The sequence below is a fragment of the Rhinopithecus roxellana genome, chromosome 19 (assembly GCF_007565055.1).
Source record: "Rhinopithecus roxellana isolate Shanxi Qingling chromosome 19, ASM756505v1, whole genome shotgun sequence".
Classification (NCBI taxonomy): Eukaryota; Metazoa; Chordata; class Mammalia; order Primates; family Cercopithecidae; genus Rhinopithecus; species Rhinopithecus roxellana.
In genome coordinates this window covers 20,317,159-20,332,404 of record NC_044567.1, presented here as the reverse complement: position 1 = coordinate 20,332,404, position 15,246 = coordinate 20,317,159, and the positions used below count along the sequence as shown (strand labels likewise).

The following is a 15,246-nucleotide window of genomic DNA, read 5'->3' as shown; positions in this document are numbered from 1 at the left end:
AGTCAATAAATAAAATTCCTAGATGGTCTTTCTAATGAACCAGTCTTACTATGAAACTTTACTTCTTTGTGATTGGTTCACTTAGTTATGAGACTGTATTCCGTTTCTAGAGCCTGACACAGCGGAGCTCTAAATGTGGAATTATCATAATATAGTTCTTAATGCTTATTTGGTGTAGTTTCTCAGTATGATAAGTAACAACTTTTAAGTGAAGATATGAGGGATATTCTCATTCTGCAATGTTCACTGAAGGAAAATACTTACCTTTTAAAAATTCAGTCTCTTCCGATTTTCATTTTGAACCAAGATGAGTTTTCCATTTTTCACATTGCTTTTGTTCCTTTCAGATACATGAACATTTGAAATTGTTTTTAACCCACATTTTTAATCTTTTCTTACAAATGAGCCTCTCTGTTCCTGATTTCTTTCATTTTAGTAAAATTTTCAGACTTCCTTCTAGAAAGGAGCCTCTAAATGGTTTCAGTTAAAGTGACTTTGGCATGTTAGAGATTAGAAAGAAACATGTTACCAATTCAGATTATATCTAGATTTCTGCTGCTTCCTAAAAACCAACATTATGACCTTTAATTGTCTCAGCAGCCAAACTGCCATGTGTGATTTTGGAGATGGTATATTCAAAGCTAGGCACAAAAACCATCATATTCTTCATTTAATGCTATGTTGTAGAACCAGATGAGTTGAGAGACAGTTACTAATAATTAATTCTTGATTTTAGATGCTGGGCAGTAATTTAACTCATTATAGTGTCACATTTCTATATCAATAACATGGACAATTTGTTTCTTTATGAGCTCCTACAGTTTGTATGTAGCCATCAAATGAAATAATGAATGCAAGCATTTTTCAAACCGTATACTGTTACATAAATCTAAGGAGTTATGAACAGCCCATATTTCTTTTGGAGGTAGTCGAGACATAAAGCTACAGGGCATCTTGCTTCATGAGAATTCAAAGTTCGCTAATAATTTCTATTTATTTATCCTCATGACATCAGAGTAGAGTAATCAGGATGTGAACAGGGCTGATTATACCCAGGTTTTATGTGAAGAAACTAAAACTTACTGACAGTTGTGTCTTGTTCGGGTTCCACAGAATCAGAGAGAGAATTGGAATTCAAATCTCTTAATTTGACACAGACAGCTTCCCTAAAAGTATATATTACTTACAAAAGACAATCAGTTATTTGCAGGTCTCTTTGAGGTTCAGTTCTGGATCTCTAGTACAATAATGGAAATTATAGGCAGTGTTGGGCCAGACTTGCTGAAACGAGAGTGAATTGTAGAACTTAAAACCTCAGGTTTCTGATTTCCGAGAAAAGGGCAAGATGCAAATTTGTTTTGTCACCTTGGAGGGTTTCATGTCTCCCCAGGCTTGGGAAAAGTGCTGCTACCATCACATCTGGATTCTGGGTTCTTTCAGAAGGGCTTTTTGTTGCTGTTGTGACGGAGTGTTGCTCTGTCTACCCAGGCTGGGGTGCAGTGGTGTGGTCTCGGCTCACTGCAACCTCTGCCTCCCAGGTTCAAACGATTCTCATGTCTTGGCCTCCTGAGTAGCTGGGATTACAGGCGCCCACCACCATGCCCAGCTTTTTTTTTTTTTTTTTTTTTTTTTTTTTGTATTTTTAGTAGAGACGGGATTTCACCTGTTGGCCAGGCTGGTCTCGAACTCCAGACCTCAAGTGATCCTCCCACCTCGGCCTCCCAAAGTGCTGGGATTATAGGTGTGAGCCACTGTGCTCGGCCTTCTCAGAAGGGCTTTTCATCATACATCTTTATTAACCAAAAAGCCTGCATGACTTTGGCTGAGAAATAGTGTATGTAGATGGAATAGAGGAAGCATGTACTCTCCAGTTCACTGGTGCTTCCTGATCAAAGTATGTGACTAAGAGAGGATTATTATGTGGGCAAGGACAGACTGTGTGACAGAGCTCTTAACCTGCAATGAGGCATCTGCTTCAGAGAGAAATCTCCTCATATCTAATGTAGAGTTTTGTGTATAGATGTGCTTTTACCTGTAGATAGGATCTATAATTTTCACCAGATTGTCTCCAAGGTGTGTTTGCATTGGCTTAAGAAGGATGGAGGCTGGCCGGGCACGGTGGCTCAAGCCTGTAATCCCAGCAGTTTGGGAGGCCGAGACGGGCGGATCACGAGGTCAGGAGATCGAGACCATCCTGGCTAACACGGTGAAACCCCGTCTCTACTAAAAAATACAAAAATCTAGCCGGGCGAGGTGGCGGGCGCCTGTAGTCCCAGCTACTCGGGAGGCTGAGGCAGGAGAATGGTGTAAACCTGGGAGCCGGAGCTTGCAGTGAGCTGAGATCCGGCCACTGCACTCCAGCCCGGGTGACAGAGACTCCGTCTCAAAAAAAAAAAAAAAGAAGGATGGAGGTTTAAGCACAGAATCTGGAGCCAGACCACCTGGGTATGCATCCTGGCTAACCTATCTATATTGGCTGTGTCACAGTGGTTATTGACATTTAACCTGTCTGAGCCTCAGCTTTCTCATCTGTGAAATAGGGATAATAATTGGACCTATCTCATAGGGTTGTTGTGAGAACCATGCCAGGTGCATAAGAAGTGCTTAGAAATATTAGAGCTCCCATTGCTACTGTTGTTAATGTTTTCTATAGACTAATGAGGGCAAGAGAACAAGAACATGAAGCTCACTAACCTTTCCCTTCTAGAAGAGGGCATCTAACTTGCCCCATGGTTCCAGTTTCAGATCTCTAAATTCAGTGCCCTAGTGTGATCATTATGCTACATCACCAGTGTACTGGGTGGATTACCCATAGTGTGGGCTTAGTGTCGTGAGAGAAAGCAGTGAAGGTGAATAAACCTAGTGCTGAGGAAAAACCATTAGCAGTAGCATCAACTCACATTTCTTGATGGGATGCAAGGAACCGTGCATAGGCCATGGTGTAATGAATGTCTCTGACCCTCAGAGGAATTTATACTTACCCACCTGTGACACAGGAGGGGGATTTGAAGAGGGCTGTGATGTGACAGAAGTGGCATTCATGGTGTGCTCCTCAGACTGTAAGATATAGGATAAATAGACCGAGAAAAGCAGAGAAGGGATGAATTTTTTTCCAAGAAGGCAGTTGACAGAAGAAGAACTAGGGAGTACCTTCCCTCAGTGGGGAGACAATAGGAAGACATGGAAGCTGAGGTGATTGAAAAGGGTGAGGGGTTGGAGAGAGCACTTTGGAAGCCCAGGACTAGAGGGCGTCAGGATGAACATGGTGGTACATAGTGGAACAGCAGAGCAGACAGAAAATGGGTCAAGGAGAAAAGCTGTTGGGTTGGACTTAAGGTAGTTTTTTGAAACTTTAGGAGGGGTCAGGGTGCAAGCCCAGCTATCCTATTATGCTCCATTGGCAGCATGTCAGTACTTCATTCCCTCAAAGGCTACGTACAGTGGAGTTGCAAAGAATTGAAGCTGGGACAATTAAGGCTGTTAGTCTTGGCCCCATATGGTGTTTGTAACCTATTGTAAGAAAAAATCTGTAAAACATAAACACAAGAATAAGTGCAGAGTCACACACGGGATAAACTGCAAGGGAAGTGGTCAGTGACTAGAACTGTGAGGCCTCCGTAGGGATTCTTCAAGGGTGACCCTCTTTAGGGAGGATTTTAAGGCTGTGGCTTTTTTTCTGAAAGGGGAGAGGGAGGCCAGCCAGAGAAATGGTGGCTGAGAAGTGCAGCTCTTGGCATTTGGAGCATGCGTTGAACAGGTCAGAGGAGTGAAGCCAAGAAATAATGTGACTTGCCATTCATAGAGCTTTTGAGGAATGACCAACAAGCAGACTTTGTCTGAAACAAATAGGAGTAGCGATAGTTTGGGGTGAGAGAAAAGTCACTGAGTTTCAGTGGGAAAACAAGACCCTTGAATGGCATCTAAATTTGTGCTTTCCTCTCTGGGTTCACCCTCAGAGATCCTGGAGAGCTGTGTGTGCCCTCAGGGCTGCCTGGCTCGTGCTCATTGGTCTAGAGAAAGAAGTCAGCCGGGAGGTGAACAGGCTGCTTCTGGGCTCCTTAGCAGAGGGCACTTCTCAGGCTGTGGACACTTCTGCTGACTGAGCTTTGTGGTGGTTTAATGGTTTAAAAAATACAAACCAAAACAACTCCTTTTCTCTACCACATTTTCCACCCTGCATTTTTCCTAATATATTTACTGGGGAAATGGTACTTTCTAACCTTTGTTTCTGAAAGAGGCCACAAGTAATATCCGGCTATAAGAGTATCTCTTCTTTTGTCAGCAAATGGTTTATGAATGTAAATGTGTCCCCACCACATAGCCAGACTTTTACGTTTCCTCTGGAGGAAAAAGAAGCCTCTTCTCTGATCACTGTTTCAAATGGCAGTCATAATTATAAGTGGTGGTTTTGGTTCCCTTCCTCTGGCCTTTTTTTTTTTTTTTTTTTAAAAACATCCAACCCATCCTGTTACCTATCTTTCTAAATACATGCACTTAGAACACATGGTGTCTCTTGTCTCTTTCATTTAAACAGACAAAATAGCTAGCCAAACATGGTAGTATGCACCTATAGTCTTAGCTACCCAGGGTGCTGAGGCAGGAGGATTGTTTGAGCCCAGGTGTTCAAGTCCGGCCTGGGCAAGATAGTGAGACTCCATCGCTAAAAAATAAATAAATAGAAGACACAAAATACATTATAAATGGACCCAACAAAAACTGGGTTCCTGTTTGTTGATATGGGATTTGTGAGCAGATGGAGTTGGTTTCAAAGTTAGGTACCTAAGCTAGACTAAATGCTATCTGTTGCTGAAGCCATAACTACCTCCCAAGTCTCTTTGCCCGCAGAGTGCTCAACTGGAGGAAGCTGAGCCCGATGAGAAAGACGGAATTTGAATTTAAGACCTGGGTTTGATGTCGGGTTTACTTACTGCCCTCCTGTCTGACAGTACTGTTGTGAGGATTAAAATCAAAACCAGGATAGTGATGTGAAATTGCATTGTGAAGTGTAAAGTCCTCACAGGGTTTTGGGCGTATATATGTGTGCATTTTTTTGTTTTGTTTTCTAAAGTGTAATTCTTTTAGTAGATAATGAAATTACATTGTTCCAAAATCAAAATATAAAAAGGTATATGAAAGAATTTTGTTTCCATCTCCGTCACTCTTCATTCCCCTGCCTCTCTCTTAGGTTATTATTTCTGTTTCTGGTATGTCTTTCCTTGTTTTTTTAGTACTAACATTACACGTATTTAAGTATATTATTGCCTCCTTTTCTTACACTAGTGGTAGCACACTAGGTCGCCTGCTCTGCATCTTGTTCTCACAGCGTATCTTGGGGACATTTCCTTATCAGTACATCAGTACAGCTTCATTATCTTCCATTGTCTGGATCTACCACAGTTTATGTAACCATTTCCCTTACTAATGGGACTTGGGTTGTTGCAGTCTTTTGCTATTACAAACAATATTGCAGTGGGTTATTATATATATGTACAGTGCTTAGAATAGTGCCTGGCACATCGTAAGTGCCAAATAAATATTAACTTTGTTGCACATAAATTCATACTGTATGCATGTAAGTATTGTGTATCTGTAGCATGAAGTCCCAGAAATGACATTGCTTAATGAAGAGGGTAAATGCATTTGTAATTTTTCTAGATACTGAAAAGGACAGATCTGACACCTCTGGACACCATTCCATAGGCAGTGTGTCATTTTGCACATTTGCAACATACCCTGTACAAATTCAAGGAAGTATAAGGTCATGCTTCACCCAGTGGATACCTAACAGAAGTGGTTGACAAATTATCACTACTTAATTATCTGTTGAAATTGTCTGGATTCATAGTTGGGGACTATGTCAAGGCCTTAGTGAGTAATGGAGTTTTTCGTTGAGAGTCTTGTTTCTGATGTTTTCTCATCAATTATCCTTCTTTTTTCTTGTATGTTTTTCATTATAATAGCAGAAAAATGTTTGTAAGCATAACACCAGTTAGAAACCAAAAAGAAAAAGATTAATAAATTTGACTTAATAAAAACAAAAATGGGCCGGGCACAAAGGCTTAACACCTGTAATCCCAGCACTTTGGGAGGCCGAAGCAGGTGGATCACCTGAGGTCAGGAGTTTGAGACCAGCCTGGCCAAAGTGGCGAAACCCCATCTCTACTAAAAATACAAAAAATTAGCCGGGCATGGTGGTGGACACCTGTATTCCCAGCTACTCAGGAGGCTGAGGCGGGAGAATCGCCTGAACCTGGGAGGCAGGGGTTGCAGTGAGCTGAGATCACACCACTGCACTCCACCCTGGGCTACAGAGCAAAACTCTGTCTCGAAACAACAACAACAGCAAATGTTAGTAGGCTAGAAAATATAAACTAAATTAGAAGGCAAATTACATAATAGGAAAATAATGTTTGCGACCAATATAAATATAGAGTGTACTGTAACTGATCACTATGAAAAAGAAAAAAGCTCCAATTTAAAATGTGCAGAGGGCTAGATATAGTGGCTCACACCTGTAACTCCAGAGGTTTGGGAGGCCATAACAGGAGGATTGCTTGAGCCCAGGAACTCAAGACCAGCCTGGGCAACATCGCAAGACCCCATCTCTACGAAAATTAAGAAAATTAACTGGATGAGGAGGTGCATGTTCGTAGTCCCAGCTACTTGGGAGGCTAAGGTGGGAGGATCGCATGGCCGCAGGAGTTTGAGGCTGCAGTGAGCTATGATTGTGTCACCCAGGCTGGAGTCCAGTGGCATAATCTTGGCTCACTGCAGCCTCTGCCTGCCTGATTTAAGCAATTCTCCTGCCTCAGCCTCCCAAGTGACTGGGACTACAGGCACATGCCACCATGCCCAGCTAATTTTATGTATTTTTAGTAGAGATGGGTTTTACCATGCTGGCCAGGCTGGTCTTGAACTTCTGACCTCGTGATCTGCCCGCCTCAGCCTCCCAAAGTGCTGGGATTACAGGCATGAGCCACCATGCCTAGCCAGACCTTGTCTGTTAAAAAAAAAAAAAAAATGAACAGAGTTCTCAGACACTTTAGAAAATAAAACTGTCAATAGCAAGCAAACACATAAAAGGAGAAAAGACTCAAATTGGATCCAAGAAAAAAGTTAGTAATTATGTATACCAGATATTGATTAGGATATAAGGAAATTTAATACAGTGAAGCATTACTTAAGACAGGGATCTTTTCTGAGAAATGCATCATTAGGTGATTTTGTCATTGTATGGACATCATGGATTGTACTTACACAAACCTTGATGGTGTAGCCCATTGCCCCTAAGCTACAAACCTGTACAGCGTGTTACTGTACTGAATACTCTAGGCAGTTGTAACATGGTGCTAAGTGCTATTTGTGTATCTAAACATAGAAAAGGTACAGCAAAAATACCTTATTATAATCTTATAGAACCACTATCATATATGTGGTTCCTTGCTGACCAAAATGTCATTACGCAGTGCATGAATGTAGATGATTAAGAATGTGCACAGGCCGGGCGCGGTGGCTCAAGCCTGTAATCCCAGCACTTTGGGAGGCCTAGAGGGGCGGATCACGAGGTCAGGAGATCGAGACCATCCTGGCTAACATGGTGAAACCCCGTCTCTACTAAAAAATACAAAAAACTAGCCAGGCGAGGTGGCGGGCGCCTGTAGTCCCAGCTACTCGGGAGGCTGAGGCAGGAGAATGGCGTAAACCCGGGAGGCGGAGCTTGCAGTGAGCTGAGATCCGGCCACTGCACTCCAGCCTGGGCAACAGAGCGAGACTCTGTCTCAACAAAAAAAAAAAAATGTGCACAAAGATTTACCTACAGAAATGTTTATAACAGTATTGTTTCTAAGCATGAAAAAACAGTCTGGATTCCAAAATAGGGGACTGATTTAAATGTGTTTTGATTTAATAATGTAGATTCAGTACTTAAAAATTATGACGTAGCCGGGCACAGTGGCTCAAGCCTGTAATCCCAGCACTTTGGGAGGCTGAGACGGGTGAATCATGAGGTCAGGAGATTGAGACCATCCTGGCTAATACGGTGAAACCCCGTCTCTACTAAAAAATACAAAAAACTAGCCGGGCGAGGTGGCGGGCGCCTGTAGTCCCAGCTACTCGGGAGGCTGAGGCAGGAGAATGGCGTGAACCCGGGAGGCGGAGCTTGCAGTGAGCTGAGATCCGGCCACTGCACTCCAGCCTGGGCGACAGAGCAAGACTCCGTCTCAAAAAAAAAAAAAAATTATGACGTAGATAGATGTATTTCATTATCAATAAGGAAAGAGATTAATTGGAAAACAGTATGTGTATTACTTTGTAATACAAGACCACCATGTAAGATGTCTCATTTTTATGAAATTTATAGCTTCTAGTACATGTGGAAACTTTATCAAGGATACATGTAAAATTTGACAGAGCTTGAACATGTGTCCCAAGGTGGTGGGATTGTAGGCAGTTTAAAAATTATTTGTCTTCTCTTTCTCCTCCTTTCATGTTTCCAGAATTTTTTATGATGAGTCTTTGGGTAATTTTTAAGGAGTTAAAAAGCAGTGTAACATTTCAGAAATTTTGGAGAGAAAATCTCCTATCCCATGGCATAAAATTCTCATGTTTTATTGCTGTTCATGGTTTTTTCTCATGTACATCTGTATTTGTAACGTAGTTGTAATTATACAGGATATGCCACTTTATTTTTATTACCTAAACATTTTTTCATGTTGCTACACAGTCTTTACAACTTCATTATAAAGTGATTCCTGTTCTGTGAGGTGGTTTCTCCCTGATGATTAGGAAGCTTGAAATATAAGACAAGTGCCAATGAGACTTCTGCTTTCCTTTCTGGGAGCCTTTTTTCAACCTTGAGTTAACAACCGCTAGGTGAAAGATTGGCAGTGACTGAATGAAGGGTTGGTAGTCCGGCTTCTTAGTTTCATGCTGCCAGACAGACCGTTAGAGCAGAACAGATACCTTCATTTTGTCATAACTTTTTTAAAAATGGCAAAAAATAACAGCCACATATAGTTTGTTAGTGAGGTGAAATACCTCATAGAACAAGACAACAAAGAATATAAAATATTTCTAATATGTTAAAATATAAGTATTTTAAATTCTTTGTATTCTTTAGTCTGAAAGGCTTAAATCTTACATCTCTGGTGGAATTTCAGGGAAAAAAAAATGTTTTCTTAGGTAAAGCGTCTTTTTTCCTTTAAACTAGCCCATGTGAAACTCTTCTGTTTCTGAATGAATTTCACCTAACCTGTCTACAGCTATATTCACAGACACTGTTTTTCCCTTTACAGACCGACCCTACCCTTTCTGTTACAAAATACAGAAACATTGCCAGTGTTTTTTGGTTGGTTGGTTGGTTGGTTGGTTTGAGGTGTTTTGTTTTGAGGACTGTTCACTTTTCTTTCTTTCTCATTGCATGTAAACAAGACATTAAAGTTTAAACAAAATTTAATTTCACCTTAGTTCCTAAAGCTGACTTTCTTTATCTATTTATCTATTTGTTTCCCTCAGTGTAACCTTGGGATCCCTAGAGCAGGTTTTTATTTTGTTTTCTTTTCTTTTTCCCTTGGAATGCTTGTGTCTCGTGGCCAGTGGGCCTAAGGGTTAGGAACTGTACCTTCCCACAAATGAAAAATGCCACCCGAATCCTGCCTGAGCCAGTGCTTTGCTGCTTCCTACACAGATTTCAGACACGCTGATCCTAATCTTCTCAAACTCCAAGACACACAGTATCAACAGTTATAGCAGCCGCAAGTTCATTATCTACATAGGGTGCAATTACTTGGCAGCTACCTAGACTGTGAGGATTTTGTGGGTCCCCAAAGAACTCATATCCTGAAGAGAGAGACTAATCAAGGTGGGTCCTCTTGGCAGGGACATTGAAAGGGTGGATTACAATTGATAGAAATTTTAATTTGTGAGGACTTAATCTGATATGCTTTTGGAACAAGATAGTGTAGATGTACTTATTGTCCATATTCTGGGACCATTCTTTGAAGATTCATTTGATTGTATGGTGATAGTATTGTTGAAAGGACACAGAATTTTATTACATGAATCTGCTTCTATCCTTCACCTGCCTAACTGCCCAGGGCTACTGCAAGTGTTTATTTAGCCTGCATTGTGGTGAGGGAAGGGATGACTAATGTCTCAAACAGTGTGGTGTTCCCTAGTCTGCTCTCCTGCTTGCTGAAAGCTCCTTTTTGGGAAGGCAGATGCTGAGTTTTCAGGAAGCACTCACTTAGGATGCAGTGTTTTAGTTTTAAATATATGCACTAGTTGACCTTTGAGCGGACAGAACTTTTGTTGCCAGAACCTGGTGGCACTGGTGTGAGTGATGTTAATTAAGGGCCAGGTCCTGACACCAACAAAGCCAGGAAGTTTGGAATATATAATCAAGACAAGCCAGAAGTAGCACAGGCTGCAGAACAGGCCTGTACCCTCCTTCCGGCTCTCGTCTGGGTCCAGGAGGCCAGCTTATCAAGAGACAAGGATGCATTCCTTTACCTGCCTTGGTCGGAACACTTGAACACTTTTACAGAGCACTCCCAACCCCCGCCATTCCCACCCCCAAGACAGGATCTCATTCTGTTAGGGCTGGAGTGCAGTGGTGTGATCTTGGCTTACTGAAACCACAGGCTCAGGCCACCACACTGGCGAAATTTTTTTATTTATTTTTATTTTTATTTACTGATATTTTTTGTAGGGATGGTGTTTCGCCATGTTGCCCAGACTGGTCTTGAACAACAGGGCTCAAGCAGTCCACCTGCCTCGGCCTCCTAACGTGCTGAGATTATAGGTGTGAGCCACTGCACCTGGCCTCCAGAGTGTTTTTGAGGGTAAATGTATGCTATGCCACATCAGGATGATCTGTCTCTGACTTCTGTCAGAGGTGAAAAACAGGATTGGGCAGGGCATAGATGACTTCACCAAATCAATTGTGTTTTCAGGTTAAATAATGCCCTTTGTCACACCATTTAACACACAAAATTAGACTTACCACTATCGTTGCCTTTTAATTATTTAAACCAGTCTTGCCTCAAGAGCAGCAGTTCTCCCTAGGGCCCTTTCAGGGGGTGTGCAGGGTCTGCCCTTGAGCATCATATCTGTGTGAGGCTGGATTTCCTTCATCTGCTTCAACCAGAACAACATACTGCAACAGATTAAACACAGATGCAGATACCGGAATTCAGCTGTCTTCTACAAATCCAGATATTAAAATGTAAAACAATGCCACTTTTCTAACTAAAAATATTTTTTTACAGAATATAATTATTTTTTCCTTAAAATATATTGTTTATATTCATTTTTCATACTTATTTTTAAATGAATTAATATTTTTAGCTTTCTGTTTTAGTTTCTGGTATAGTAAATAATGATAGATATTAGTCCACATAAAGAATGTTTTAGGTCCTTAATAATTTGAGGAATGTAAAGGGCAGGGCTTGAGGCCAAGAGGCTTGAGAACTGCTGCACTAGGGGACCCTCTTGGTAGAAACACCTACTTCTCCTTTCCCTGGGTCCTGTGTAGTGGGAAATGGTATAGCACAGGTCTAGGTTGATACAAACTTTCAGAGAAAAATGGCTCCAGTGTCTACTGTAAAGCAAGTATCAGATACAGTCAGATGACAGCCGTGGTGCTGATGGCCATTGCTAGTCTGGGTAGCCCTTGGATGTGTATGCCTGCATTGCTCTTGGTTCAGTACACATCGTTTGCTCTGTGTTCTGTCTGTGGCCCAGCAGCCCATTCTTGTTAAATATATGGACTTCAGTCTCTCACTTTAATTTTGCTCTTCTTATTAGCAATGGCTTGGGTAAAGCATTTTTTTCCCACTTAAGTTTTTTTGGAGATCTGTTCCTGAAAGAACAGATTCGTTTGTTTTTGTTTTTTTAACTTTCAATCGTTTTGGGGGAACAGGTGGGTTTTGGTTACATGGATAAGTTGTTTAGTAGTGATTTCCGGGACTTTGGTGCACCCGGCACCTGAGCAGTGTACACTGGTATGTTGTCTTTGTTTTATCTCTCCACCCCTCCCACTCTTCCATCCTGAGTGCCCAGAGTCCATTATATCATTCTTAGGCCTTTGCATCCTCATGGCTTTGCTCCAGCTTATATAAGTGAGAACATATGATATTTGGTTTTCCATTCCTGAGTTACTTCATTTAGAATCATGGTCTCCAGCTCCATCCAAGTTGCTACAAAATACATTATTTTTTTCCTTTTTATGGCTGAGTGTAATATTCCACAATATGTAAATGTCACATTTTCTTTATCCACTCGTTGGTTGATGGGCACTTAGGTTGGGTCCATGTTTTTGCAATTGTGAATTGTGCTGCTGTAAGCATGCGTGTGTGCATGTGTCTTTTTCATTTAATGACCTCTTTTCCTTCGGGTAGATACCCAGTAGAGGGATTGCTGGATCGAATGGTAGATCGTTAGTTCTTTAAGAAATCTCCATACTGTTTTCCTTAGTGTTTGTACTAGTTTATATTCCCACCAGCAGTGTAAAAGTGTTCCCTTTTCACCACATCCACACCAACATCTGTAATTTTTTTGCTTTTTAATTATGGCCATTCTTGCAGGAGTAAGGAGTAAGGTATCACATTGTGGTTTTAATTTGCATTTCTCTGATAATTAGTGATATTGAGCATTTTTTCATGTGTTTGTTGGCTATTTGTGTATCTTCTTTTTCAGATTGTCTATTCATGTCCTTTGCCCATTTTTTGATGGGATTTTTTTTTTCTTACCAATTTGTTTGAGTTCCTTGTAGACTCTGGGTGTTAGTCCTTTGTCGAATTCATGGTTTGTGAAGATTTTCTACCACTCTGTGGGTTGTCTGTTTACATTGCTATTTCTCTTGCTGTGCGGAAGGCTTTTAGTTTAATTAGGTCCCATTTATTTATGTTTTTGTTGCATTTGCTTTTGGGGTCTTAGTCGTGAATTCTTTGCCTAAGCCAATGTCTAGAAGAGTTTTTCCAATGTTATCTTCTAGAACTTGTATTGGTTTCAGGTTTTAGATTTCAGCCTTTGACCATCCTGAGTTGATTTTTGTGTAAGGTGAGAGATGAGGATCTGGTTTCTGAAGGGGAATTTGTGTTGGCCTAGTGGAGCCTGAGATGCAAGTTAATCCTCCTTATGGAAGACGACGATTACTAGGATGGGTACCCGATGACACCACACTTTTTCTCTCAGCTGAGCTCTCAACCTTAAATGGGGCATTAGTGCCAGGACACCTCTGTATAGTCCTAACCCACTGGAGAGGCCTTCCTAAGGAGAACAGGTTAAGCAGATGTCTCACTCTTCTAGTTCTGCCTGATCCTCATCATAGATTTCCTCCTAGGAAAGCAAGGACTGTTTGATCATTTTACTCCAACAGTATCATCTGCAAATAAGTGTGTATCTAGGAATGATGACATGACCCTATCAAAATGCTCACAGCAGCCTACCTGATTGTTGTAGGAGTGTGTGATAGAAAGGAATGGGGGAGAGCAGCCATTGACACTGGTAGGATAAGAAGGGAAATGGGGTGCTTGCCCTTCTGACCCTAGAGATTTATGCCCTAGGTGTGGCTGTATGAATGAGAAGTTTTTCTGCCTCCCTACTAGTATACAGGTAATCACTCACCATCACCAAGGCAGCTGAGGAAGAGAGCAGCAGCACAGGATCTGGTGTTAGCCTTGGGTCCAAGGCTCAGCTTCAAACCTCACCATGTGACCTAGGCACATCACCTAGTTACTCCAAGACCCAGTTTTCTAATTTTTCTAAAAATAGAGCCATGCCTGTCCTGTCTGCTTCACAGAATTGCTAATAAGGTTTAAATTAAATGAAATTTACAGATGGGAAAGCTGAAAAATATGTATGAATATCAGTTTTGTAAAAGGTTTATCCTACAAAAAGGGTTTCTGCTCTTTGCCCCTTGCCCTCTGTACTCATAAGTCTTCTGTTTTTTTCTCCAGGTTACCTGTGCATGACAGATGAGTGGTTCTCTGAGTATGTCTACGAAGTGGTGGTGGACAGGAAGCATGTCCCTGAAGAGGTGCTAGCTGTGTTAGAGCAGGAACCCATTGTCCTGCCAGCGTGGGACCCCATGGGAGCTTTGGCTGAGTGATACTGCCTCCAGCTCTTTCCTCCTTCCATGGAACCTGACGTAGCTGCAAAGGACAGATCCAGGGACTGAAGCCAAAGTTATGCAAGGGACTAGATGTTGCCACAGTCAGATTTCCAGTCTCCACCAGGAACCTCTTTGGGAAGTGTGGTTTATGCTGAAACAGAATACTCTTAAAGGAAAAAAAAGAGGGGGAAAGATCAGGTCATACTCCCTACTCTCCTCATCTCTAACAGCTCAGGATCTCTTAGCATTTTAATCAGATGTAATTGTTTGTCTTTAACTGTCAAAAAGTTTGGTTCTGTGTCTGTGTTTTAATAAGATGAGAGGATGAGCGATTGAGGTGTATGGAGAGAAAACAGACCTAATGCTCCTTGTTCCTAGAGTAGAGTGGAGGGAGGGTGGCCTAAGAATTGAGCTCTCGGAACCGCATGCTGCTGGACAGTATCACTGTCTTTCTTAGATGGCAGTCACTGAATTCCATTTTTTCAAGGTAATTTCTGGTGCCTCTAATAGCCCAAGAATGGGAGGTTGATCGGGTCTGACATGATTCCTTCCTGTTCTGAACTGTGGGGTGCACATCTCTGCTTGCGTCGGGTTTGAGTAGAGGCTTAGAGACAGTTGGGTGAGAACAACCAAAATCTTATCATGGTCTCAGTTACAATCATTAGGGGGAGCTCCAGCCAAATGGTTTAACTTCTGCCTTTGGAACTGGGGATTGGGTGGGCAGGAAAAGGTGATATCCATTCTTTCTGATAACTAGATGGTGCTGAGAAGCTTTTGAATAAAAACTTTGCTAAATGAAAATAAGCTGATTTATGTGATCTGTCTAAGAAGTGTTTGTTTAACTACAAAAGAAAGCAGCCAGGTGGTTGGCTTATGTTCTTGAAAGTGAAAAAACAGGAACAGGGCTTCCCTCCTCATCTTCTCTGCAAGATGTGTGCTCTTTCCCAGATTGCCGATTCTCACCGGCATCTGCAAAGGGCTTCCAAGTGCCTATTTAAGGACTGTTCCCTACCATGTAAATGTTCTACCCAGATCCAGGGTCCCTGCAAGGGTGGGGAGTGAGGCTCTGTTGGGCCCAGCCTTAGAATAGGTCAGTAAGTTATCTTACTGAGATTGGCCCACCCTTTCAAGAA

The 15,246-nt window shown here is 41.7% G+C and overlaps 1 protein-coding gene across 1 annotated transcript in view; it reads left to right on the top strand.

Annotated features, from left to right (window-relative positions):
* BLMH (bleomycin hydrolase) overlaps positions 1–14,914 on the top strand; it is a 47,134-nt gene extending 32,220 nt beyond the window's left edge. Inside the window, exon 12 of the mRNA XM_010367951.2 lies at positions 13,959–14,914. Coding sequence (XP_010366253.1) covers positions 13,959–14,110 — 152 coding nt within the window. The 3' untranslated portion in view covers positions 14,111–14,914. The remainder of the gene's footprint in view (positions 1–13,958) is intronic.
* Positions 14,915–15,246: the final 332 nt, after the last annotated feature.